The sequence below is a fragment of the Pogona vitticeps genome, chromosome 2 (genome assembly GCF_051106095.1).
Source record: "Pogona vitticeps strain Pit_001003342236 chromosome 2, PviZW2.1, whole genome shotgun sequence".
Lineage (NCBI taxonomy): Eukaryota > Metazoa > Chordata > Lepidosauria > Squamata > Agamidae > Pogona > Pogona vitticeps.
In genome coordinates this window covers 2,098,383-2,125,408 of record NC_135784.1, presented here as the reverse complement: position 1 = coordinate 2,125,408, position 27,026 = coordinate 2,098,383, and the positions used below count along the sequence as shown (strand labels likewise).

The following is a 27,026-nucleotide window of genomic DNA, read 5'->3' as shown; positions in this document are numbered from 1 at the left end:
GACAGCAAACGAGCCCGAAAAACCCACAACAACCAGTTTAAAATAGGTTAAAAAGTGTTGTGGCAAGAATACATCCCTGTTTCACACCCTTCCTAATTGGAATTTCCAGGGTTAAATTCCCCTGAAGATTGTACCTACCTTGGCAGCTGGTGCGTGTGTATAGGTTTTTAATCAAGGAGAGCAGTCAAGGGTCCATGTTCATCTTGGCTAGCTTAACCCAAAGCAACTCTCTCGAGATTGAATCAAATGCTGCCTTGAGATCTAAGAAGGCAAACACAGAGTTTGTTTCCTGATTTCCCACTGTATTTAGAGGCTAAATGTGTTAATACAACACAGTGGTCGAGGATGGTCTTGCCATGACAAAACCCTATTTGTTCTGGGAAATGAAGGATTGCCTTTTTTGTATATAGGAATAACGATGGTGTTTGTCCATGTCTTGGGCATTATTCTGGTGCTATTTATCGTGGTAAACAGGGCAGCTAGAGGAGGAGCCCACCAATCTGGATGGAACTTCAGTAGTTCTGGGGTGACTGCATCCGGGCCAGGGGCCTTTTTGGATTTAAGTTGCAAAATCGAGGTGATAATGTCCTCAGGAGATACTGGTGGCCACTCAGGGTATTCACCGATATCAGATTCATGGTCAGTGGAGAGAATTGCCCTGTCGCTACTAAAAAGGTTTATAAAGTATGAGAACCAGATCTGAGGAGGAATTGTTATTGGTTGATGAGGTATCCCCTGTAGATCCCTGGAGATTAAAGCCCAAAATTTCCCACTATCGTTGGACCTGGAAGCTTCAATCAAGCGCTCCCATTGGGTCCTGGCGAGCTGGAGCTTCTTAGCCTTGACCATATCTGACAACTGGTGTTTGACGACAAAGTAATCTTTTAATAGGCCGGGCTTATTTTGGCTTCTATAACAATGGAAAATGGAGCGTAGGGTGGACTTCAAGCGAAGATATTCTTTGTTGTCCCAAGGGTTGTTTGGAATTGCTTTTGGGAACCACAGGTGAAGAGGGGTTGAAGGGGGAAATAAGATTAATAACAAGATTATCATAAGAGAGGATGACTTCTTTGGGGTTCAAAGTAAACGTAAGGGTAAAACATACATTCTCAAGTGCTTGCTCAGTGGTTATTAGTTGGGTTTTCATAGCAAGATTGCGTGACCAGTTTAATCTGGGAATGGACCCAGCAGGCATATGTACTATTTCGCGGACTGAGTTATCATCGGGGGATGATGGATTATCAAATATAAAAACCATGGGGAAGTGGTCACTCTCAGAACGATTATCAATATAAAAGTGCTTTAAATTATCTTTAAAGGATGAGGGAATTAAAATGTAATCTAAAACACTGCAGCCTCGGGTTGATGCGAAAGTAATTTCCCCTGGGGAGTCCCCAACAGAGGAGCCATTTAGCACTAGTTTGTTGAATTAGATACAGAACTTAGTAAATTGGATGCCGGCCTGGTTGATCTGAGCATCTTTAGAGATCCTGCCAGACCTAAAAAACCAGGGGAGAGGAACATTAGGGTCTAGATTCAAGGCTTCCAAGAGGTCCCAGTTGTCTTTGCCAATTCTAGCATCGAAGTCTCCAAGTAGAATAATGTCTGTCGTGGGGAAGAGATGTTCAAGATGCTCAAGGTATGTAGTCAGACACTCCCAAAGGAGGCATAGCGAGGCTTTGTCAGGAGAAGGGGGAAGGTAAATGTTAATGACAATAAACACAAAACTATGACTAAAACAAAAAGCATGGGCAAGGGGATTACAACTAATAGGGAGAGGCCTGCTTGGAACCGGCCAAGTGTATTACTTTTGAATCTGGGCAGGGAGTACACTAAAAAGCCCTCTAGGTGGATCAGGGAGTCCGTCCAAGTTTCCTGGAGGAAAATGATTTCAAATTGTTGAAGGCAAGAGCAGAGGTCAAGGTCCTGATTCTTGGCTGCCCAGTCAGCTATATTCCAGGATAACAGTTTCACTGCTAAGGGCTGGGGCTTTGTTGACCGTCAGTTGATTTCAGTCAGCTGATCAAGTGAACTGTTTGGGTCAAAATTGATGCAGCCATTGTTGAGGCTGGAACCACTGGGTACATCAGGGGAAGGGTACGTAGGGTTGACCACTCTGGGCTGCGTAGAGTTGATCATCCCCGAGTCCAATAGGGGGTGGATCTCTGCTTCAACCACCATCGGATGTTCAGGGAGTCTGGCTGGATTTTGAATTGCTATGGGACATATCGTCAAGTCATCTCTGACTCTTTGTAGCACACTAGCAATTTAACCTTTTTGAAAGAAACGCCCCCTTGAGCCATTAAGGACGTTTTCATCAGCCCCCTCCCCGCGGTAATGATATCTTATTTATTTATTTATTTATTTATTTATTTATTTATTTATTTATTTATTTATTTATTTATTTATTTATTTATGACAATTAAATCCAATGACCCCTGAAAACAAAATTCAATTCCAAGAAAATGAAATGCTCCCAAAAAGTAACATTTAATCATTTAGTTACAAGCGAATTTTAAGATGAAAAAAGAAATATAAAAAGGGCATAAAAACAAACCACAAAGCAGGAACTAAAAATTTCAAGACGAAAACTCTGAAACTAAATTAAGATTGGAGGGAAATATATATTCATGCACATTGTAAAAAGGCTGCAGCCATCTTCACAGGTTTGGCTTGCTCCAGCGCCCCCCCTACCACCCCCTTCTGCTCCAGCGCCCCCACACCGCCCCTTTTCATTCTACCGCCCCCCTGAAAAATAAAATCACTCCCGGGGGGCATTATCTTCCACGTTAAGAACCACTGATTTAGAAGATCTAAAGTAGTTTTTGTTGCTGCCTCTTGTACAATGTTACGAGCCTCCAGTCATAGTTCTTCAGGCACTCTGTCCACCAAATCGAGTTCCTTAAATCTGTTCTTTGCTTCCACTGTGTATTCATAAGGGATTTGGTTTACATTATACCTGACTAGCCCAGTGGTTTTTCATGTCCATCTTTGAACAAAAGTTTCCTTTAATATCTCCAGTTTTCTTGAACAGATGTCTGGTTTATCCCTTTCTCTTATTTTCCTCTATTTCTTTGCACTGTTCATTTAAGAAGGCCCTCTTGTCTCTCCTTGCTATTCTTTAGAAGTCTTCAGCCAGCTCCTTCAATATCCTTAGATGCAGTTCATCTGGCCCTGGGGATTTGAATGCCTCCAAGCAAATAAGGTCTTTTTTTTTTTTTACATTGCACTCCTCTTTGATCTCTTTTGTTCTCTCCATCAGGTGATGAAGAGGACAACGGGAATTCTGTGGGGACAGTCATTCTTTCATTGAAAACAAAACCCAAAGAAATTCTACCCATTTAAAAGGAGGAGGAAGGAAGAAGGAAAGCCAGAAATAAAGAGAAATAAAGAAAACTCCAGCTTCTCTTGATATTAATGTTGATGCACTTTTGATCAAATGAAAAAATCAAGAAGAAGAAAGGACATACGTTCATATAAAAAGGAAACAGCATCACGATGCACAGTGATTGTACATCACGTGAAAAAACCCCGAGAGTCGAGAGACAATACAAATGCCAACAGTGTGGAAAGGGTTACAGTCAGAGAAGTAGCCTCTATTCCCATCAAAGAACGCACACAGGGGAAAAACCATTTAAATGCATGGAATGTGGAAAGAGCTTCAGTCAGAGAGGTCACCTGAGTTCCCATCAAAGAACTCACACTGGGGAGAAACCATATGAATGCATGGAATGTGGAAAGAGCTTTAGTTGGAGAGATGAATTGAGTTTATTTATTTATTTATTTACAATATTTTTTAGCCGCACCATTGCCAGTGGCTTCTGGGCGGCGTACAACATTAAAACCTAAAAACATTAAAAACATTTTAAGAAACAGTATAAAATACCATATATTAAAATATTTCTTAAAACAATTAAAACATTAAAATTAATTAATTAAAATGCTGGGTGAACAGAAAGGTCTTTGCCTGGCGCCGAAAGGCCAAGAGTGTCGGAGCCAGGCGGATCTCTCTAGGGAGGGTGTTCCAAAGTTGGGGGGCAACAACCGAGAAGGCCCTATTCTGACATGCCATCCCCTTCACCTCTTTCAGGGATGGCACCTTCAGAAGGGCCTCCTGGCCTGATCTTAGAGGACGGGCAGGCACATATGGAAAAAGGCGGTCCTTTAGGTAACCAGGTCCTAAGCCGTTTAGGGCTTTATATGTCAAAGTAAGCACTTTGAATTGGGCTCGAGCAGCAACCGGCAGCCAGTGTAAATTTTTCAGAACCGGCGTGATATGAGTCCGTGCGGCGGCACCACTTACCAGCCGCGCAGCCCGGTTCTGTGCCAGTTGCAGTCGTCGCACCGTCTTCAAAGGCTGCCCCACGTATAGCGCATTGCAGTAATCCAGTCTGGTTGTTACCAGTGCATGAGTGACTGCTGCCAGGCTCCGCTCATCCAGGTAAGGGTGAAGTTGATATATTATCCGCAGCTGTAAGAAGGCACCCCTGGACACCGAGCCCACCTGGGCTTCCAAGGTCAGACTGGGGTCAAGGAGCACCCCCAAGCTGCGGACCCTATCCTTTAGGGGGAGTGTGATCCCGTCTAAGGTAGGGAGATGGCCCTTTAACCTATCTGGCGGGGCACCTACCAGCAGCACTTCAGACTTGTCTGGATTGAGCCTCAGTTTATTGACCCTCATCCAGACCATTATCGAGTCCAGGCACGAGTTCAGAACGGTGACTGCCACACCTGGATTGGTAGAAAATGAGAGGTAGAGCTGGGTGTCGTCAGCATATTGCTGACTCCTCAGCCCAAACCTCCTAACGACCTCCCCCAGCGGTTTCATGTAGATATTGAACAGCATGGGGGACAGTATAGAGCCCTGAGGAACCCCATGACGCAACCGCCATGGGTCAGAGCTACTGTCCCCCAGCACCACCTTCTGGACTCGATCAGCCAGGTAGGAACGGAACCACTGTAAAACAGTGCCTCCAATTCCCATCCCAGCCAGTCTGTCCAGAAGGACACCATGGTCGATGGTGTTGAAAGCCACTGAGAGGTCCAGGAGAATCAACAGGGATGCATTACCCCTGTCTTTCTCCCGGCAAAGGTCGTCATACAGGGCGACCAAGGCAGTTTCCGTCCCATAACCCGGCCTGAAACCCGATTGAAATGGATCTAGATAATCCGTTTCATCCAGGAGAGCCTGGAGCTGCTCAGCCACCACACGTTCCAACACCTTGCCCAGAAAAGGGAGGTTTGCTATTGGACGATAGTTGTTCACTAGAGCTGGATCCAGATTAGGTTTTTTTAGGAGTGGGCGAATCACTGCCTCCTTTAATGGGGCAGGAACCACTCCCTCTCTTAACGAGGAGTTGATGACCTCCAGGATCCAGGTGCAAACTCCCCTGGCAGATTTCTTTATTAGCCATGATGGGCAAGGGTCGAGTTGTGTAGTGGTGGCACGAACCGATCCAAGCACCCTGTCCACATCCTCAGGTCGCAACAACTGAAACTCATCCAATAAATTATGACATAAGTCCGGAGCACTGGACACAACCATGGGCTCTGCATCAACAGTGGAGTCCAAATCTTTGCGAATCTGAGCAATTTTTCCCTCAAAGTGTGTAACAAATTCGTTACAGTGAGCCACTGAGGAGTCCAGGACCTCCACCGAGCCATTAGGTTGAAGAAGGTCCCGGACCACTCGAAATAGCTCTGCTGGACGACACACCGAGGAAGCGATACGGCTGGAGAAATACTGGCGTTTCGCCAGCCGTATTGCCACAGAGTAGGCCCGATAATGGGCTCTAAGCTGTGTTTGGTCATAGTCGCAGCGATATTTCCTCCATCTGCGCTCAAGCCGTCTCCCCAACCGTTTCATGGCCAAAAGCTCCTCTGTGTACCATGGAGCCTTATAGGCTCTGCGGGCAGGGAGAGGGCGCCTAGGTGCGATCGTGTCAACCGCCTGGGCCATCTCCTTGTACCACAAGGCGACCTGGGCTTCGACAGGAGCACCGACCATATCAGCTGGAAACTCCCCTAGAGCATTCAGGAATCCTTCAGGATCTATAAGTCTCCGGGGGCGGATCATTTTAATTGATCCCCCACCCCTGCAGAGGGTAGTAGTGGCTGAGAGTCTAAATTTTACCAGGAAATGGTCCGACCATGACAACGGAATCAAAGATAAATCCACCACATCCGGACCACCATCCCCCTGTCCCGTAGAGAATACTAGGTCAAGTGTATGGCCTTTCTCATGAGTCGGGCCGATGACATGTTGAGACAGCCCCATGGTTGTCATGGCGGCCATGAAGTCCTGAGCTGCCCCTGATAAAGTGGCCTCGGCATGGAGATTGAGGTCCCCCAGTACCAAAAGTCTGGGGGTCCTCAACACCAGATCCGAGATCACCTCCGTCAGCTCAGGCAGGGAGACTGTTGGTAAGCAGCAGGGTGGGCGGTACACCAGCAGAATCCCTAGTCTGTCTCGCAAGCCCAACACACAATACAGGCCCTCTAGACCATTTCCCAAGGGGACAGGGAGCCTGGAAAAATGGAAGGAATCCTTGTAGACTATTGCCACACCTCCTCCCCGCCCCTCCGGGCGACCCTGGTGTTGGACCAAGTACCCAGGGGGACATAACTGAGATAGAGGAACTCCTCCTTCTTCTCCCACCCAGGTCTCAGTAATGCATGCCAGGTCGGCCCCCTCATCCAAAATTAAGTCATGGATGAGGGCAGTCTTGTTTTTTGCCGACCTGGCATTTACCAACAATACCATGTGGCCCGGGGGGTGGCTGATATGGTCACCTGGTACCATTTGGCTAGGAGTAGAGCTAGAAAGGGGGATAGGTGTAAGGTATCTAACCTCCTTTCTCCTACTCGGGCATGCTCTACTCCCACCGCCATATCTTCCCCTGCCGTATATTGTCTCTATTGGTTTCCCCAGAGACCCCTCAGACCCCCCTGTTTCCCAGCTTGTTCCCCAGCCAGTTCCTTCAGGGAATCTGGTAGCAGGCGAGAGCCCAGCCATAGTCCCACCGTCTCTCACTCGGTGAGCTGCGGAAGGCAGATGAAATTCGGCTCCCCCGAGTGCAGGAATGCTGGTCTGAAAGGGCCCCAGAAGCAGCTCCGACTTAAAAGCCTTCTTTTTCCCCTTGAGCCAGGTGGCTGATGTAGGGAGGGGAGGAGGCAGCCAAGAAGCGACAGGGCCCAATCCTGCAGAGCAGAGGGTGACTTAGCCAGTTCCCTTGCCAAAGGCTGGCAGCCGGCCAACCACAAACCCACCGTCTCTCACTCGGTGAGCTGCGGAAGGCAGATGAAATTCGGCTCCCCCGAGTGCAGGAATGCTGGTCTGAAAGGGCCCCAGAAGCAGCTCCGACTTAAAAGCCTTCTTTTTCCCCTTGAGCCAGGTGGCTGATGTAGGGAGGGGAGGAGGCAGCCAAGAAGCGACAGGGCCCAATCCTGCAGAGCAGAGGGTGACTTAGCCAGTTCCCTTGCCAAAGGCTGGCAGCCGGCCAACCACAAACCCACCGTCTCTCACTCGGTGAGCTGCGGAAGGCAGATGAAATTTGGCTCCCCCGAGTTCCCATCAAAGAACTCACACTGGGGAGAAACCATATAAATGCATGGAATGTGGGAAGAGCTTCAGTAAGATAATTAATCTGAGTTCCCATCAAAGAATTCACACTGGGGAAAAACCATATAAATGCATGGAATTTATTTATTTATTTATTTATTTGATTTATACCCCGCCTATCTGGTCCAAACGGACCACTCTAGGCGGCTAACAATGTGGGAAGAGCTTCAGTGAGAGAGTTAACCTGAGTTACCATCAAAGAACTCACAATGGGGAGAAACCATATAAATGCATGGAATGTGGAAAGAGCTTCACTGGTAGCACTAAGTTGAGTTTACATCTAAAAATTCACACAGGGGAGAAACCATATAAATGCATGGAATGTGGAAAGAGCTTCAGTCGGAGAGATCACCTGAGTTCCCATCAAAGAATTTACACTGGGGAGAAACCATATAAATGCATGGAATGTGGAAAGAGCTTCAGTCAGAACAGTAGCCTCAGTACCCATCAAAGAATTCACACTGGGGAGAAACCATATAAATGCATGGAATGTGGAAAGAGCTTCAGTCGGAGACCTCAGTTGACTTCCCATGAAAGAACTCACACTGGGGAGAAACCATAGGAATTTATGGAATGTAGAAAGAGCTTCAGTCTGAGCAATACACTTGCTATACATCAAAGAAGTCACGTGGAATGGAAAGCATAGATGTGCATGGAATGTGGAAAAGGTCTCAGTGTCAATAGTCTCCTTTGCTCGCATCACAGAGATCCCACTGGAGAAAACCATAGAAATGCATGGAATGTGGGGAGAGCTTCAAAGTCATAAGAGTTGTTGACATCGAAAAATTCACAGAAGGAGCAGAACAATCCAGGGAATGTGAAACGCTTCTCCTCAAGTGCTATGGTGTTGAAATGAAATAGATTCACACCCTGTGGAGAAACCATATGAATAATTGGTGTGATGCTCATGTCTCCCTAAGAAACATAGGGCATTCGGGCAGAGTTCCACAGGCAACAAATCTACTGCTTTCTACTGAGTCAAGTCCTCAAACCTCAGCAGTGCCTTGAACAAGCCTGACCCTTAAAGAACACTTTACTCAATACTTTGCAAGTACTTTAACATGGGCTTTGTTATAGAACACATAACAGCTCATTTAAAGAGGACTTCTCTATGGTAGCTAACCAACGAGCTTTTCCACTCTTCTGGATTTAGCCAAACCTTGCTGGTCCCAGACACTAGCCCTCAGTTAGAATTTTTATAATTATTTGTTATTAGGAAAATATAGTCTCATAGAAACAGATAGTTTGCTTAAGCATTAGCGTAAAGACATGTTCATTGAGTTGCATTAGTTAAATAAAGCAACTCCTTCCCATGAAATTAAGAAACACTACCAAGCTCAACTAAGGGGAGTTAACATCACCTCCTTCTTTGTTACCATGCTACGTACTGTACCATTCAATCCATCATGAACTTCTCTTAGGAAAAAAGTGATGTCTCACATAACCCAGAGTTCATTTTTCTACATTCCTTGGACCTCCTCCTTCATGGCTGTAAACCAATTAACTTAAGAGAGGCCTAGGTACTCCCTCTGCCTCAGCCGCAGGTGTGTTATCTCCGTTCCAATTAGTCGGGAATTTTTTCGGTCTTCTGCCCTGGGGCCTCTTCGACCTTGCCTCTCATCAGGATTCACTCTCTACCAGCCTGGTTGTAAATTAAGGAAATGAGCCACTCCGCCTTTTCCACATTTCCCTGCCTTCCTTTCACTTTGAGACTTGACTGACTCAATTTTCTCTCATCCTCAGTGACTACAAGTCTCAATCTCCTTCAATATCATCACACTTGGATTGTGAAAGCTGCTGCTCCTACAGCCGTGGACTTTATAGGGAAGAACACATCCAAGGCCAAAACTACTTCAGTATGTGTAATGTGGAAAGAGCCCACCGTTCCAGTGGCAACCTTATTGAAATGTGAGAGAAGCAACTGTTTAAAGACGTCTGCTAGAAGAACAGCGTTTTGACTTTTTTTTTCAGCAGTACCAAAACTGTTTATCTCAATTAAATATTTTGTTAGAGAGCTGCCTTTTTCTGGTGAGGATCTTATTGGGAGTGGCATTTGGATTGAAATTTCATTATTCTGACCGAAAGTAATTCTTGAAGAAGTTACGCAATGCAGCCTGTCTTTGTGATAGTATTTGAGCATTTATAAGCTACTTAGAATACAATCTGTAACCTATCTGTTTGTGGTGGCTTTTTGAATGTTGGGAAATGCTTTTTTTAGAAATTAAATAGTGTCCTTTTCTTAACCTTAGGTTGTGAATTTTTCTGTTTTATGCTTTAGACTGGAGGTTGGATGCCTGCCATTTCAATAAAGCCTTCACATCAACATCCTTGTTCACTTTCTGGACAAAGTATGTCGGTTTTGCTATGAACAGTGAAAAGGAGGGACTATTATTTTAATTAGCCATATTAATCAAGAATTGGATTTGTAACAGGCAGAGGGGGCTTCTACTTTATCCTGGAAATGCAACATGTTCTCTTCTGAGTAGAAAGATAAGAAACTATTTCAGCAGTCAGGAAATTAACCACGATCTTGAAAAAAGGGTGTTACCGAGAAATCAACACCAGAGCATAAAATGGACTGCTTAAAATTTGTAGTGACTTAGATTGGAAAGGCCAGTGTTGGAGTCGGTAAAGGGGAAATTATAGGATGGCTATGATGGAGACAAGGGGTCACCGTTTGGGGCAGATGGTGATTTTGGCCTGGTTGGCCTTGAGGGGAATCTTGGCATTCCACGATCTTTGTCTCCGATAAATAGCCCACATTGCAGAACAGCTCTGAGGCTGACTGGTGGGTCTCGGATTATTTGAGATTAATAGGTTGTGACCTTTGAAGGTCTGGCCACTTCTATAAACAGTGGCAGGTTAGAAATATCAGTCACAATCTGTGCTCAAGTGGATAAGGGATCCCTATCTGGAGAGATCTCATTTTGAGAAATCTCCAGAAATCTTTTTCCTTGTGGAGGCTTCTCTAGCCTGGATCCAGAAGATCTCGCTCCCCGTCCAGCACAGGCTGCCACCCTCTTCCGTGATCTGCTTTTCCACCGCCGAGAAGGCCTGGTTTCGTGTCTTCTCCCTCCGGGCCTCCCTCAGGGTCAGGCTCCTCAGCCTCACCTCCTGGCTCGCGTGGGTGATCGGGTAGAACTTGGTGGGTGAAGGCGTTCTGCCAAGTATCGAGGTCCCAAACCGTTTAGGGCCTTATAAGTGAGCATTAAAACTTTGAAGTTGATACGGAAACGAATGGGCAGCCAATGCAGTCTAGCCAGGATAGGAGAAATGTGATGGTATTTTCTCCCTCCAGCGAGGAGTCTGGCTGCTGCAATCTGCACCATCTGAAGTTTCCGTATCAACCTCAAAGGCAGCCCCACGTAGAGCGCGTTGCAGTGATCTAATCTTGAGATTACAAGCGCATGCACTAAGGTGGTGAGTGCCCCCGTGTCAAGATAGGTCTGCAGCCGGGCAATCCGCCAAAGGTGGAAAAAGGCGGAGCGGACAACCAACGCCACCTGTGTTTTCATGGTGAGCGTCGGGTCCAGATGTATGCCCAAGCTGCGGACCCCACTACCAGAGCCAGGGTCGCTCCCCCAAACGAGAGAGAACCGAGCAAGCCACCAACCATGGGGGCCCCCACCCTCAGGACTTCCGTCTTGTCTGGATTCAGCCTCAGGCCATTCCCCTGCATCGATTCCAGTACAGTCCCCAGGCAGCGCTGGAGGGACAGGATGGCATCACCTGCAGTTGGTAAAAAGGAGATCTAGAGCTGGGTGTCATCAGCATACTGGTGACACGACGCTCCACACCCCCTGATGACCCCAGCTAGCGGCCTCATATAGATGTTAAATAGCATTGGGGAGATAATTGACCCCTGTGGAACCCCACAGTTGGAGCTCCACGGGGCCGAGACACTCTCCCCAAGCTGAACTCTCTGGGGGCGGTCCTCCAAGAAGGAATGGAGCCAGGCTAACACCAGGCCACCGATTCCCAGCTCGGAGAGCCTCCCCAGGAGGATACCGTGGTCGACGGTATCAAAGGCCGCCGATATATGGAGGAGGACCAACAGAGACATTTTGCCCCTGTCAGCCTCCCTCAGCAGGTCATCATACAGGGCAACCACTGCTGTCTCTGTACCGTGACGCGGCCTGAAGCCCAACTGGAATGGATCCAGGGCATCTGTTTCATCCAGGAGTGCCTGAAGCTGGTCTGCCACCACCCTTTCCACCACTTTGCTCATGATAGTAATATTGGCAACGGGCCTACAATTGCCAATTTCGTCCGCCGCCAAACTAGGTTTCTTTCGTATGGGCCTAATGAGTGTCTCCTTGAGGGCAGGCGGGAACCTGCCCTCCAGGAAAGACCCATTTATTATTGCTGTGGCCCATTCAGTTGTTTTCAGCCTGGCTGCTTTGATTAGCCAGGCCAGGCAAGGGTCCAAGGAGGAGGTGGTGGCCCGACGGAGCGCTGGACATCTCAGTTCGATTCACTGCGTTCAAAAAAGGAGAGAGCTCCTGGCGGATGGCCTCCACTTTAGATTTTAAAAATGCTGCAAATTGGTCCAGTGAAAAACTAGGGGGAGGCCCATCTCCCAGACCAACTCCGGATAGGTCACGCACTATGCGGAAAAGCTCCGCCTGCTGGTTGGATGCTTCGCTTATCTGGTTAGTGAAGAATGATCTACATGCAGCCTTCTCCTTGTTCAGGTAAAGGTTAGTTGCGACCTTGACAGCTATCCAGTTGTTATCCGTCGGATACTTCCTCCATCTACGCTCTAGCCTTCTCCTTATTCACTTCATCACCCGGAGCTCCTGGTTGAACCAGGGCGCCAGACGAGTTCTGCGCCGGAGAGGGCATTTGGGCGCAATCGTGTCTACTGCCCTGGTGGCAGCGGTGGACCAGCTGTCCACCAGGACGTCAACAGGAGCACTAGCCAGGTCAGCCGTAATCCCTCTCATGTCATCCTGGAAACCAATCGGATCCAGTAGTCTTCAAGGGCAGACCATGGAAATAGGCCCCTGCTCCCTGTGGGGGGGAGGACCACAGTGAGGTTACATTTAATCAGGTGGTGATCTGACCATGACAAGGGGACTGACACCAGGTCCATAACCATCAGACTACTCTCGCCTCAATTGGAGGAAAAAAACAGGTCCAGAGTGTGACCACGCATGTGGGACATGTTCAAGGAAGCCATGGTTTCCAGGAACTCAAAAGCTGGCCCGGTAACCTCTGCCTCCGCATGCATGTTGAAATCACCCAAGACCAGGAGCCTCGGGGATCCCAACAGTGCCGCAGAGACAAAGTCGGCCAGCTCCGGAAGGGAAGTGGCTGGGCTGCAGGGGGCACGGTAGCCCAGCAAAATCCCAATTCCATCCCTGGCCCCTATCGACACATGGAGTGCCTCTAGACCCGGCCTTACCACCGAGAAGCGCCTGGTAACCTCCAAGCTAGATTTATAAATGGCTACTCCCCCTGTCCTTCCAGTCTACCCTGGTGCTGGACATCATAACCGGGCGGGCAGATGAGGGCCAGGGGAGGACCACCCTCCCCATTGAGCCACGTCTCGGTTATGCATGCCAGGTCTGCATCCTCCTCCAGGATAAGATCATGAATTAACTGGGGCTTATCGGATACAGACCTGGCATTCAACAGCACCAGGGTTAGAGTGGAAGGCTGGCTGAACTGGCTACCTTGATACTGGGGGTTGGTCACAGCCTCAGAACAGTGAACAGCCTTCAGACATCTGTTCACTGTTCTACTAACACAAGCAGGGACTATGCCCTCGCCATATCACCCTCTACCCATGATCACCGGGATGTTAAAAGGCCCCTCGCTGGACAAGCAGGCCTCCCACTCCATGCCAGACAGAGAAAGAAGGAAGCAAACACTAAAAAATATAGCAACTTAGCAAATAAAGACAATGCAAAATTATAAACACAATACAAAGTAAATTAATTGAAATTAAAAATATATTAAAAAACATAAAATAGCAGGAGTGTTACCCCTCCCCAATCTAGATCAAGTCCATCCTCTACCACCTCGCAGCCTTGTCCTTTGAGTTTTACTGGTCTTGATGTGCTTAATGATGTTAGTAATTTTTCAAAGGCTGTTTGGAGTGATATTAAGTCCAAGGAAAATGCCGAAGTGGGGGTGTTACGAGTTGAATCAAAATAAAGAGAACAGGCAGTGTCGGGAGCAGCAAAGACCAGGCAAAAGGATGATTAGTCCCTGGTTTCCCCTTTACCCTTCCTTGAGAGAGTGGCAGGATGTTTTTCAAATAGTCCAGGGAGGGCAGGGTGAGCAGTCTGAAGCTGGAATAGGAGCTGCCCGCAGGGAACCCAACTTGGCGGCCGTCCAGCAAGTTGGCTCTGTCTTCGGTCGATGAGGATCTTCCTTCCACCACCGCACCACTGATAATCCACCTCTTCGCCACAGCGGCCAGAGATCCACAGATCTCACAAACAGCGCGGTCCCCACCGCTCGCCCCAGGAGATCTAACAACCCAGGTTCCAGGCTCCGGGCTCCAACCTCGACCATGCGGTCGGAGCAAAGATTATCAGGGGAGGGAGGGCGCCCAGCCGCCAAAAGTCGGTCCTTCTCCTCCAGGAAGGGCCCTGTCATAAGCCTGGCCGGCGAGCCTGTTCTCTGGCAGGGCAGCTCCCCAGCGATCTTAAAGTCCAGCTCCCCAACAGCACGAAAGCGCCCGAAATACCACCTCCTGCGGTCAGCGAGGCACCCGAGCGTCCAAGCTCCACTGAAGCCGGGAAGCCCAGATCGGACCTCAGCCCCAGTTCCGCGTCTAAGCTCCGGCTCCAGCCCCGCAGTCCCGCACTCGATCCGGCAGCCAGCAATCGAAGGGTAAGGAGAGGGTCCAGAAAAGAGGGGAGAGGAGAGAGAAAAAGTAAAGAGTAAGGGTAAAAGAAAAGAGTAAGGGTAATAAAAGAGCACAAGAGGTGAGCCGGCGCAGCAGAGGTAAGCACTAGCCGCCCGCTACCGGTGCCATTTCAACTGGAGACCATCTTGGTGTTGGAGATTGCTATTCTGCAGAACTATTGACACCGCATGGTAATGAAGTATCTGAGGATCTGAAAAAACAGACTGTTACTCTCCATAAAAGATGGCGTAGGCTATAAGAAGATTGCCAAAACCGTGAAACTGAGCTGCAGCATGGTGGCCAAGACCATACGGTGGTTTAACAGGACAGCTTCCACTCAGAACAGGGGAAAAAAGGGCAGGTGCCTTCCTTGAATCTGACAAGCAAGAAGAGATGGGTGTTCCAGGATGTAAAATGGGCATCAATACTTTATTCAAAGATAAGCCCATGGGTATCAATAAAATATTGATAACCATTTTACATCCTGGGACTACTGTGCCATTTCCACTCACAACACGCCTCGCCATGGTCAACCAATGAAGTTGACTGCCCATGTTCAGTGTCCTATCCAGAGGTTGGTTTTGGGAAACCAACATAAGAGTGCTGCCAGCATTTCTGCAGAGGATAAAGGGCTGGTGGGGGTCAGCCTGTCAGTGCTCAGACCATACGCTACATACTGCATCCAATTGGTCCCCAGTGCCCCTCTTTCCATTCTGGAAAACAGGAAAAAACGAGCGCTCTCAAAGGGGGAAAAGAAGAGGATCCGCTCCCAGGGGTGGGTCGAGGTGGAACCGGAGCTGGGAAGGTGGGAGTCCGGCCTCCTCCTGCCCCCCACCTCTAGGACCCCCCCCGCAAAGGTCGCTTTGCAAGGGACGGGAGAGGCTTCCTCGTGAGTTTCCTGCCAAAGGACCAGCAAGAAGTTGAGCAATTGGGGTGGGGTGGGCCTTTGACTGTGTAGACCACAGCAAACTATGGCAAGTTCTTAAAGAAATGGCAGTGCCTGACCACCTTATCTATCTCCTGAGAAACCTATATGTGGGACAGGAAGCAACAGTTAGAACTGACTATGGAACAACTGATTGGTTCAAAATTGGGAAAGGAGTACGACAAGGCTGTATATTGTCCCCCAGCTTATTTAACCTATATGCAGAATACATCATGCGGAATGCAGGACTGGAGGAATCCCAAGCCGGAATTAAGATTGCCGGAAGAAATGTCAACAACCTCCGATATGCAGATGATACCACTCTGATGGCAGAAAGTGAGGAGGAATTAAAGAACCTTGTAATGAGAGTGAAAGAGGACACTGCAAAAAACGGTCTGAAACTCAACATCAAAAAAACTAAGATCATGGCCACTGGTCCCATCACCTCCTGGGGAATAGAAGGGGAAGACATGGAGGCAGTGACAGATTTTATTTTCCTGGGCTCCATGATCACTGCAGATGGAGACAGCAGCTACGAAATTAAAAGGCGCCTGCTTCTGGGAGGAAAGCAATGACAAATCTTGACAGCATCTTAAAAAGCAGAGACATCATCTTGCCAACAAAAGTCCTAATGGTCAAAACTATGGTTTTTCCTGTTGTGCTGTATGGAAGTGAGAGCTGGACCATAAAGAAAGCAGACCGCCGAAGAATGGATGCCTTTGAATTATGGTGCTGGAGGAGACTCTTGAGAGTCCCCTGGACTACAAGGAGATCAAACCTATCAATTCTAAAGGAAATCAACCCTGAGTGCTCCCTGGAAGGACAGATCCTGAAGCTGAGGCTCCAGTACTTTGGCCATCTCATGAGAAGAAAAGACTCCTTGGAAAAAACCTTGATGTTAGGAAAGTGTGACAGCAAGAGGAGAAGGGGACGACCGAGGATGAGATGGCTGGATGTGGAACTTTGGAACATTCTGTTAAGGAAGAAAATGTATTTGACATCATAGAAAAGAAACTAGAATTTGAATTGATATATCAGGCTTGGGTAGTGTTTCCTAGAAGAATGATGATGTCACATTCCCTTTTTTCTTTCAGGAGAAGCCAAATTGCTAATTTACATGGGCAAAACTGAACCTTTTGTTGAAATGTCTTTTTCTTGATGAAGCACTAAATTTCAAGGAAAGCGCCCCAGAGGGAGACCACAGCTGCGATACATGGAGATCTGCAAGCAGGACCCGAAGTCCTTAGAAATGGGCCTCAGCAGATGGGAAACCTTGACATCTGAGCGCTCAGCCTGGAGGCAGGTGGTGCATCATGGCCTCTCCCATTTTGAATAGGCACTTGTCCAGCAGGCCGAGGCAAAGGGGTAGTCCCGAAAGCAGCATAATCAGGGAGCTGGACAGGGGATAGATTGTATTTATCTTCAGTGTGGAAGGGGTGGTCACTCTCTTATTGGCCTTCTCAGCCACACTAGACATTCCAAGACCTCTATTCAGAGCACGTAACCATAGTCTCTCAAGACTGAAGGATGCCTACTGTACCTATATTGACATGAGTTTTGGGGAGAAAGGAAAAATAGAAAATCTGCATTATGTTTCAGTTATATAAATATAGATAGGACAACAAGCTCATGTGGCTGCAATTATTGTCTTGATGTGGCTGAAAAATTCTACCAGTGTATGTTCATGAGGGTTATGCCCTGGTAGTCAGTGTGCCTCACTAAAGAACTACTTATGAAACAAATTGTGCAGTTTAACTGCAAAATGAACCACCAACACCCCCCCCTCCCGAACTGAATGTGCAACTGTGCCCATGGAACTGTTTTCTGGATATGACTTTCTCTTCAGTGCCACAACAGCTAATGCAACCCCATGTTATGTAAGTGTAGCTACACAGTGGAATTTTAGCCACTACTAATAGATTTGTCATAAGCCACAGTGATAAGTAGACATTGGCATGTTAGATATTGAAAATGATTGAACAGATTGATCTAAATCTTAAAAGTTGCTCAGAGGTCCTATTGGACATGAGTGAAACTGAATTAGAAGTGAAAGATGCCAGAAGTGACCATTTATTTGGAATACAATAAATATTACAGAGTGATGTTCCACCATTTCCTAACACACACTCTTCCTAACCCCAGACTTTTCCCATGATTTCAGTGTCTTGCTCTCAGCAGTCTCTAGAATCTTGATCTCCTAGCCCTGACGTCCATTTGCACTCATGGTGCTGTTTATTGGAGCGTCTTAGAACCTCAAGTCCGAGGCTTGGGGACTCACAAAAAAGGAGTGGACATCCAAATCGCGAGGGTGAACCTTTTTATAGAGAAGTAACTGGAGCAGTTACTGGAAGTTGTGGTGCTGGAGGAGACTCTTGAGAGTCCCCTGGACTGCAAAAAGAACAAACCTATCCATTTTGAAGGAAATCAACCCTGAGTGCTCACTGGAAGGACAGATCCTGAAGCTGAGGCTCCGAAATTTTGGCCATCTCATGAGAAGAGAAGACTTTCTGGAGAGGAGTCTTTAAAGAAATGGGAGTGTCTGACCACCTTATCCTGATAAATCTTTATGTGAGACAGGAAGCAACAGTTAGAACTGGATATGGAACAACTGATTGGTTCAATATTGGAAAAGGAGTACGACAAGGCTGTATATTGTCCACCTGCTTATTTAACTTATATGCAGAATACATCATTCAAAAGGCAGGACTGGTAGAATCCCAAGCTGGAATTAAGATTTCTGGAAGTAATATCGACAACCTCAGATATGGAGATGATACCACTCTGATGGCAGAAAGTGAGGAGGAATTAAAGAACCTCTTAATGAGGGTTGAAGAGGAGAGCACAAAAACGGTCTGAAGCTCAACATAAAAAAAGCAATAGCCAAGATGATGGCCACTGGTCCCATCACCTCCTGGCAAATGGAAGGGGAAGATATGGAGGTAATGACAAATTTTTCTTTCTTGGTCTCCATGATCACTGCAGATGGTAACAGCAGCCATGACATTAAAAGACGCCTTCTTCTTGGGAGGTAAGCGATGACAAACCATGACAGCATCTTAAAAAGCAGAGATATCACCTTGCTGACAAAGGTCCGCATAGTCAAAGCTACGGTTTTTCCAGTAGCGATGTATGGAAGTGAGAGCTGGACCATAAAGAAAGCTGACCGCCAAAGAATTGATGCTTTTCAATTGTGGTGCTGGAGGAGGCTCTTGAGAGTCCCCTGGACTGCAAGGAGAACAAGCCTATCCATTTTGAAGGAAATCAACCTTGAGTGCTCACTGGAAGGACAGATCCTGAAGCTGAGGCTCCAGTACTTTGGCCATCTCATGAGAAGAGAAGACTCCTTGGAAAAGACCCTGATGTTGGGAAAGTGTGAAGGCAGGAGGAGAAGTGATGATAGAGAAAACAAGATGGTTGGACAGCTACCAACATGACTTGGACCCAACTCCGGGAGGCAGTGGAAGACAGGAGGGCCTGGCATGCTCACGAAGAATCTGATGAGACTTAATGATGAAACAATAGCTGGAACAGCAGCATGTCTGCTCATTAGTGAACTTAGACAGCTCCCTGAAGATCTAACAACAGTTGCAGGAGGAAGTGGCGGTCAAAAAATCAAGAGGACAGGCAAGCCTTTCTGGCTCCTCTCCCCCCATATTTGTTGCTGGCTGATTCAGCTGAACTGGTCCTAAGAGGATAGACTTAGATGTTGCCACACCAACACAACATTGGGGTCTCAATTTCCATTTCATTCCATTGACATTCTCAGGGGTCCATCCTTGGAGGCATATAAGTGAATCCTAGCTTTCTTTGGTTCACATACTGTATGAAATGCTGCCATGGGTGCAAAACAAGAGATGGGGATTCAAGATTAAATACTGGTAAGCAATACAATTAGAGAGGGGGAAAAAGCAGTTGGGAAAAATTAGCACAGAATCTATTTCTGAGAACATAATTCATAACTCCAGTTGAGACCTTGAATTGGGCCGTCTCTACTATCCTAAAGACAACAAACTGAGACTAACTTTGGCAAACTGTATCTCCCTTTTTCTCCCATTCTTTCCCTGTACTTTGCTATTGCCTCCCCTTGATCCCAAAATTCCACTCTGCAATGGAAAGTGGAAAGCTGTAGGAGAAGAGGATTGAACACGAGAGTGGTTGACTCAAAAAAGATATCAACTGCCTTGCTTTTCCAGGATCTGAGCAGGAATATTATTAATAGAGAAGAAGGAGGCCAAGAGCTGTGATATCCAAGGGTTGGACCTGCCTTGGCCAGCAGAAGCTAGACTTTGAGTAAAATTGTTGAGTCTACTAGAGCACTGGTTCTTAACCTTGGGTTACTCAGGAGTTTTCGACTGCAACTCCCAGAACCCTTCACCACCAACTGTGCTGGCTGGGGTTTCTGGGACTTGCAGTTCAAAAACATCCGAGTAACAAAGGTTAAGAATCAAGGAACTAGAGTATAAACAGGGACAGATTACATGCTGATATTGAATGGAGAAACATCCAATGTGAGCGGAGAAAGGACACATGCTTTATTTTAATGGAGTGTGACAGAGGATGACACTCATGCCTGGCAGGCAGTCTGAGAGTGGCAAAGAGATAACGCTGCACCAGACAATGGGCATCACATAGCCATAGATTCCATCTAGATCAAGGGTGTCAAAAGCAAGGCCCGCGGGCCAAATCCGGCCCCCCAGAACTCGTCTGATGGCCCGCAGAGCCATCCGTTTGCACACCATCCCCAACCCCGTAAAACGTGAGGTCCACCCAGAGCTTGGCGGGCGGAGGGCGTGGTGGACTGCGGTTCTTCAGCGCTCCCAGTCGCAGCGGAATTAGCATGCCTCGGACTCCAACTTCCCCCCGCCCCGTGGTCCTGCCGTGTCGCGATTGGCCGAAAGGAGAAGGCGCGCGCGGGACGGCGGGAAAAAGAAGAGGCCCATATCTGGCGAGCACGCCCCCCCTCCTCGAGCTACTCGAGCTGCTGCGTGAGGAGGAGTTCACGCTGCGCCCCGGTTGCATTGCACGGGTAAGGGAGCCCGCCTGCTTGCCTCCCCTTCGCTGGTGGGGAGCAAGGGGCCTGGGAAGGAGGGGGGGAATGGGGCGGTGGCGGTGAGAGGGGCGGGCAGGTAGGTAAGGAGGCGGCTTGGCCCGGGCGGGAGCGATGGCGGGCGGGAAGAGTGAAAGCCGGACTCTGCTGAGGTGGGGGGGGAGAGGCCTTCGGCGATCGGGGTGCGTGGAGGGGTGTGTGTGTGTGTGTGGACTGGAAAGGAAGGCTTGCAAGGCTCGGGCCGGGCGAGCCACCCACCCTCCCCCTCTGTCCATCCATCCCACCCTCCTCAAGGAAAGGGTGCAGGGCCCTCGCGGTGGGATCCAGCAGAAGGGATCATCAGACTGCCTCCCCAACACCAGATCCCGTTCCCCTAACGGGCGGGGGCGAGGGTGGGCGGGAAGAGAGAAAGCCAGACTCTGCTGAGGAGGGAAGAAAGCAAAGGGCCTGGGGGGGAAGGGAGGGAGGGGAACGGAAATAAGGGGCGCTGGAGTGGGGAGGAGGAAGAAGGTTGAAGGTTTGGGGGGGTCCCCTCAGGGAGGTGTTGAGCCTGATGGGGTTGCAGTGCAAGCAGGCGGGTGACGTGGGGCCGGGTTGGAAGAGGGGTGGACATGGTCAATTATGGCTGGGCACTATAAAAGGGGGCAGATTGCTGGGCACATATAAGGCAGGTGGAGCGGTAAACTTTGGATATACTTACCACTTCCATGTCACTTTACAGTGGTATAAGGACCATAAACTACAATCAAATACCCCTGAAATGTCCAAGAAAAGAAAAGTTGATGCAGAGGGAAGGCAATTTCAGGAGAGATGGGAAAGTGAATACATGTTTGCGATTACTAGAGACAAGCCGGTATGTCTTATTTGCTATGAGGCAGTGGCAGTGATGAAGGTTTAATCTGAGCTCAAATGCCTTGGTCTGCATGGGGTGGGGGAGAAAGGCTTCAGCACAATATGCAATGATCCTCTGTTAAATTTAAGATAAAATCTTTCCCATAGGTCCCTACCAAGTGCTGTTTTTTTGGGGGGGGGAATTTCTACTCCTCTGTGAGTGCCCCTCAAGGAGGACTGGACAGAGGCAGACCACCTATCCTGAAGGGAGAGAATAAATTGTGAAAAACGGGCAGCCCTCCCTCCAGGTCGGAGGTTCCTGGGTCGTGACAAAAGGCCAGTGTGAGGAGCTGGCTGGTTCCCTGAGCCTTCCTCCAGCAGCGCCCCTTTCTGCCAAGTGGAGGAAAGCTTGTCCAGCAAACCAAGGAGTTCCCGAGGCCCCTTTTCCACCCTTTCCCTGGGAATGGAGGGCAGGACATGGCCCAACGGGCTCAAGTGACAGGAAGCCGGATTTTAGTTGAAGATCAGGAAGATGTTCCTAAGGGTTTGAGGAGTATGACAACTGAACTGCGACCTTAGGAGCCCTTTCAAGGGGAAAATTGGACCACCCTCTGTCCGGCCAGCTTTGATTTGGATTCCTTCAGGGAGCAAGAGGTATATGGACGGGATGTCCTCGGAGGCCCCCGTCCAACTTCATTGTTCCAGGATTCTAAGAAACAGAGAGGCAGCCTGCACTGGATGGATTTTCGCTCTCTCTGAAAACTCAGCTGCGCCGCTTGGGGGTCCTCCTGGATTCATCCCTGAGCCTGAATGCCCACGCTTTGGTGGCGACCAGGAGGTCCTCTGCACAAACGGGTGCGCCAGCCGGGCTTGTTCCTGGAGGGGTCGGATGTGGCCACATCTGGTGACGTCTGCCTTAGTTACAACCCAGCTGGATTACTGTCATGCAGTCTGGGGAGGGTGTCTTCTGGAAAGTGTTTCCAAACTTCGGTGGGTTCAAAACCCTTCAGAGCCGTTGACCTTGCAAAAGATCTGCTGGTAGAGGGATGTCTCCTCCACCTCCTGGGGCCGACATGGAGGGTGGGAGCTGGGAAAAGGGCCAAAGGGAAGGAAGGGAGACCATCTCCTCCCTCCCTCCCTCTCGGGGGAACTCTCTCTGCCTTTCTTCTTCCCTCCTGCCCTCCAAGATATTGCCTGCTCCCAAGGGGTCCGTCTTCTTCGGTCACCTCCAAGTCACTTTGGACCCTGCTGCATTTCGAATGTTTGTTTTTAATTATTTCAATTCTTCATTTATGAGCTAATTAAACAAATGACTCAATAAATAATTGAGTAATGAAACGTGTGGGGGGGCAGCAGGCGCCTTTTCTGGCTGCATCCAGAGTCCCTTCAAGGGTCCGAGGGCCACTAGGAGGCAGGGAGAGAGGGTGCAGAGGTTGCCCCTTTGCAAGATGGTGGGGGTCTGGATGTGGCCCCCTCCCCTCCAACCAACCAACTCTTCCCTCCAACCTCCAGCCCTCCTTCCCCCAGCCCCTCTTCCCCCCAGGGACGTTGCAGGTCCTTCCATCCCTTCCCTCTGAAGCTTGGGGGCCAAGGGGGGGGCAAGGGAGGGAGTCATTTCCAGCAAACACCCCCAACCTGAATTTAGGTTTATCAGGCAGGCGGGGGGAGGGGGAGAGAAAATAGTGTCTCCTGGGGAGAACTGAGTGGAAATGGAAATCAACCGACCCCCTTTTCTACCCCCAAACAGGCACCCCCAAACCTCCCCCTGATGACTCCCCCCTCCCCCCACTGTGGATTTCCAGGAGTTGCCTCCTTCTGTTATGGTGATGAAATTTAGTCCAAGGGTTGCCAGGAGGGGAGAGGGTGCAGAGGTAACCCCTTTGCAGGAGGGGGGTCTGGATATAACCTTCTCCCCACACACCCATGCCTAGTACCCCTCCTTCTCCCCCCAGCCCCACTTCCCACCCAGGGACGCTGCAGGACCTTCCTTCCCCTCCTTCCCAGGCCAGGGGGGGCAACACTCACCCCCCATGGACTTAGCTTTACCAGGAGGGGCAGGACGGAAATCAAGGGACACTTTTTCTCTCCCCCCACTTTTCTGACCCCCACCGTAGGAGGAAGAATTGAGCACAAAGCCCCCCCTTCCCATTAGGCACCGTTGCCGGGGGGGAGTAAGAAGAGTCTCTTGGGCCCGAAAGGCCAGATCGGGACCCCCCTCCCCCACTTCCCCCTGAAACAAGGAAGAGACCCCCCCCGAGGACCAAGGCCTGCCCCACCCTGGGGGGAATCTCAGCCCCCTCCCCATACATCCTTCCTCCCACTCCCCCCATATATCCCAACCGTCCACCTCCTTCTAGGTCCTCCACCAGGAAACTCACCAGGAAGCCCACCCCTCGCTCCGCCACGACTGCACTCCTGGGAGGACCATAGAGTTGGGTCATGGGGGGGAGAGAAGGAGGGGCAGGCGCGTGGCTTCCGCTTCCAGTTGGAGCTAGAGCGAGGACCCCCTCCTCCCCCCCGCAAAGTGAGGGGGTGGTTGTGGTTGTGGCAGGAGGGGGGAAAGGAGGGGGGAGATCTGTGGGGATCGCGGGGGGGTGGGGAGAGTAAGAGAGGGATTATGAATGGGACACCCCCACACACAATACACCCCCCGCAGACCCACAACAACACCCACACACACACACCCACAAAAATCTAGCCTGACGGTCCCTGGCCTTGGTTTCCTTCTTTCTTGACCACCATTTCTACACCGGCTTTTCTCCTGAAGTATCATGAGGGGGCCAACACTCTACTGGGCCAAACCAATTCCCACTCTGAGAAAGGATGCACAAAAGCCACCCCGAGAACACACTTGAAGCACAAAGCCTCCCCCCAAGACTCCCTGTGTCAGAAGCCCCACCAGGCCTTTCCCTGTGTTTTGTGGAGGGGTTTTTTGTGAGGGGGGACAGCGTCTCCCCATCCACCACAGGCCGCCCCCCTTCCTCGGCCTGCTTTTTGACCGACCAGGAGTGCCTCTCTCTTGCCCGGCTTCAGGGTCAGCTTCGTCCAGTCCCTTCCTGACACCCGGAACAGGTCTAGAACCACAATGGCCTTTTCCTGGAAAGGAGAGGCAAAGGAGAGGCCGAGTGGGGGGTCACGACCCACCCCAAAACTCCGGACAAGCTCGGCCAGTGGTATCATGTAGATGTTCAATAGCATAGGGGACAAAATCGGAGGGATCCCACAGGCCGGTGGCCAGGGTGTGGAGCAGGAGTCCCACCAGGACCACCCACTGGGTCATCCCCTCAAAAGAAGACCGGATCCACCACAAAAGAGAGCCTCCCTTCGTTAGCCTAATTTGACTTTGTTCTGACTCTTTTTTAATTTGTTGAATTTTAAAGTTGTAAAGTTTTAAATGCTTAATTTGTGAATTCCCCCCCCATTAAATTCACCAAAAATTAACGAAGAGTCAGAACAAAGCCAAACTAAGTTTGCACATGATTTAGAAGGTGCTCTAATGAATCCAAGCATGTAAAACAGTTTCTGAGTCTTCGTTACTTTTTTGTGAATTTTTTCCTCCCCCTTTAGAAAAAATGGAGCCCAACTTTTGACAGCTCCATTGTTTCCTCTGGGGGAGGAAAAATTCACAAAAATTAATGAAAAGTCAGAAACTGTTTTAAATGCTTTGAATTGTTAGTGCACCTTCTAAATCATGTGCAAACTTAGTTTGGCTTTGTTCTGACTCTTCATTAATTTTTGGTGATTTTTTTCCTCCCCCATAGGAAAGCATGGAGCCCAACTTTTTTTTTTTTTGTATTTTTATTTTTTATAAGGGATAACAAAAAGGAAAAGCGAATTGGGATTGATGAGGAAGAGGGGAGACAATAACATACTTTCATCCATTCTGTACCTATTGCCATATCAAGATTTTAAATTATTCTATTTACTCTTTTCTGCCTTCTAGATTCAGTTCTCCTTTCAATATGTACTGTTCACAAGCTGCCTGTTGATTCAGTCCACTTGTTAAATACATCCCATCTTTCTGTTGCCTTTTGCAAGGGATAGTCCTTCATAACTTCTGATAAAATGTCCATTTCGGCTATTTCCCGTATCTTTTCAATAAGATCTTCTTGTTTCGGTACCGTTGATCTTTTCCAATTTTTAGCATATAAAATTCTAGCTGCCGTAACTATGTATATAACTATATAATTCTTTGACTTATCTATATTTTCAGGTATCATACTCAATAAAAACAGTTCTGGGTTTAATGGCATGGAGCCCAACTTTTGACAGCTGTCAAAAGTTGGTGGGGGAGAAAAAAAATCAGCAAAAATTAACAAAAAGTCAGATCAAAGCCAAATTAAGTTTGCACCCATTTTAGAAGGTGCACTAATGATTCCAAGCATTTAAAACCGTTTTTGAACTTTTAAAGACACTTTTAAAATTGAAAAACTGACATCGCAAAACCATTGAAATGCATTGAATAGGCTTCAATGCATTCCAATGGGGGGAACATTGTATCGCTTAATGATGTTTCCTATGGGTTTTTTCGCTTAAGTATGGCAATCCGTGCCTTTTGGAATGGATTAACCGGTTTTCAATGCATCTCTATAGGAAAACGTGTTTCGCTTAACGATGTTTTCCCATAGCGTTTTTTAACCAATTAACATCGTTAAGCGAGGCACCTATCCTTAAGTTTCTGTTCAGACTGAAGCTGTTCCCACATTCTTTGCATTTCAAAGGTTTCCCCTTTGTATGAGATCTTGGATGAATAGAAAGATGACTGCTTTTATAAAAGATCCCCCTACATTCCATGTATTTCTATGGCCTCTCCCCTTTTTGACGTCTTTGATATCTACCGGTCAGAACTTCATTAGGATACCTGGCTCGACAGGAAAACTACAGAAATTTACAGACCTCCCAGGCAAGGAGATTCTACAATTCATCAATGCTGATGTGATTGCAGGGAAAGGGTGAATCTCAAAATGAGAATCTGTGGGGGTTTGGTATTCTCAGACATCTGGATATGTGCTGTTTCTCCAGTGGGTTCCAATAAACACAACTGACCCACTGGGGTCATGCCAAAAGCCCTCTCTGAGGAGCTTCTCCATTTCTCCCTTTCTCTCTTCAGCTAGCCTGCCTCTTTTCTACCTGATCTTTCTCCTCCACTATCTCTCCCCAATAGGAGGGTTTCTCTGATCTTACCTCTCTCCGACTCCTTTCTGCCACTCATGAGGTATAATCCCACTGGTTGGTCCAGGGTTTCTCCATTCATATCCACGCCCAGCCTTGTGATAAAATCCTCTCCTTCTTTTGCCCTTCTACCTCTTCAGCTTCCGCTGTCTCCCTTCTTGATGGTTCACCAAGATATATTTCTTTCCCCTCTTCCTGTCTTATTCCTTCCTTTTTCTCCTGCATCTCTGCTGCTCCTAAGATTCATTTACGTGGTGGATCCTTCCTTTCCTCTGAAGGACCTTCTGCTTCCCTCTCTGGAACATCCACCTTAGACACCCCAGGCTCTTTATTTCCAGACTCTCCCATCCCTACATTGGTCCCAACCTTTGAATCTTCACCCGGAACTATCTCTACCCTCCTATCTTCCCGTTCTCCCCATGGAGGTGTCACTTCTCTGATGAGTCATATGTTCTGCCTCCGGGGCTCCATTGGGTTTTGCCCTCCTCTTGTCAGGAAAGGATGGCTGTCCAGTCAGGATGGGTTCAACCCCACTTTCTCCCTCACATAGACAAACAGTGACAAGGTG

At 48.4% G+C, this 27,026-nt stretch overlaps 2 protein-coding genes and 1 long non-coding RNA gene across 5 annotated transcripts in view; 2 read left to right on the top strand and 1 right to left on the bottom strand.

The window, feature by feature from the left end:
• Window positions 1-27,026, top strand: part of LOC144587208 (uncharacterized) — a 182,042-nt gene that overhangs the window by 103,906 nt on the left and 51,110 nt on the right. The window lies entirely within an intron of this gene.
• On the top strand, window positions 7,549-9,944 carry LOC144587290 (uncharacterized). Its single transcript, XM_078387366.1, has one exon. It carries the CDS (start codon window positions 7,854-7,856, stop codon window positions 8,181-8,183), a length of 330 nt encoding a protein of 109 aa, XP_078243492.1. The 5' UTR covers window positions 7,549-7,853; the 3' UTR covers window positions 8,184-9,944.
• LOC144587334 (uncharacterized) lies at window positions 11,020-23,709 on the bottom strand. Its single transcript, XR_013542494.1, has 2 exons — window positions 23,665-23,709; window positions 11,020-22,534 (listed from the first exon to the last, which is right to left on the bottom strand). It is a non-coding gene; the product is annotated as an uncharacterized LOC144587334 (long non-coding RNA).

Excerpts from the sequence above, each read along its gene's own strand:
- LOC144587290 (XM_078387366.1), top strand. The coding sequence starts at position 7,854 with ATGGAATGTGGAAAGAGCTTCACTGGTAGCACTAAGTTGAGTTTACAT.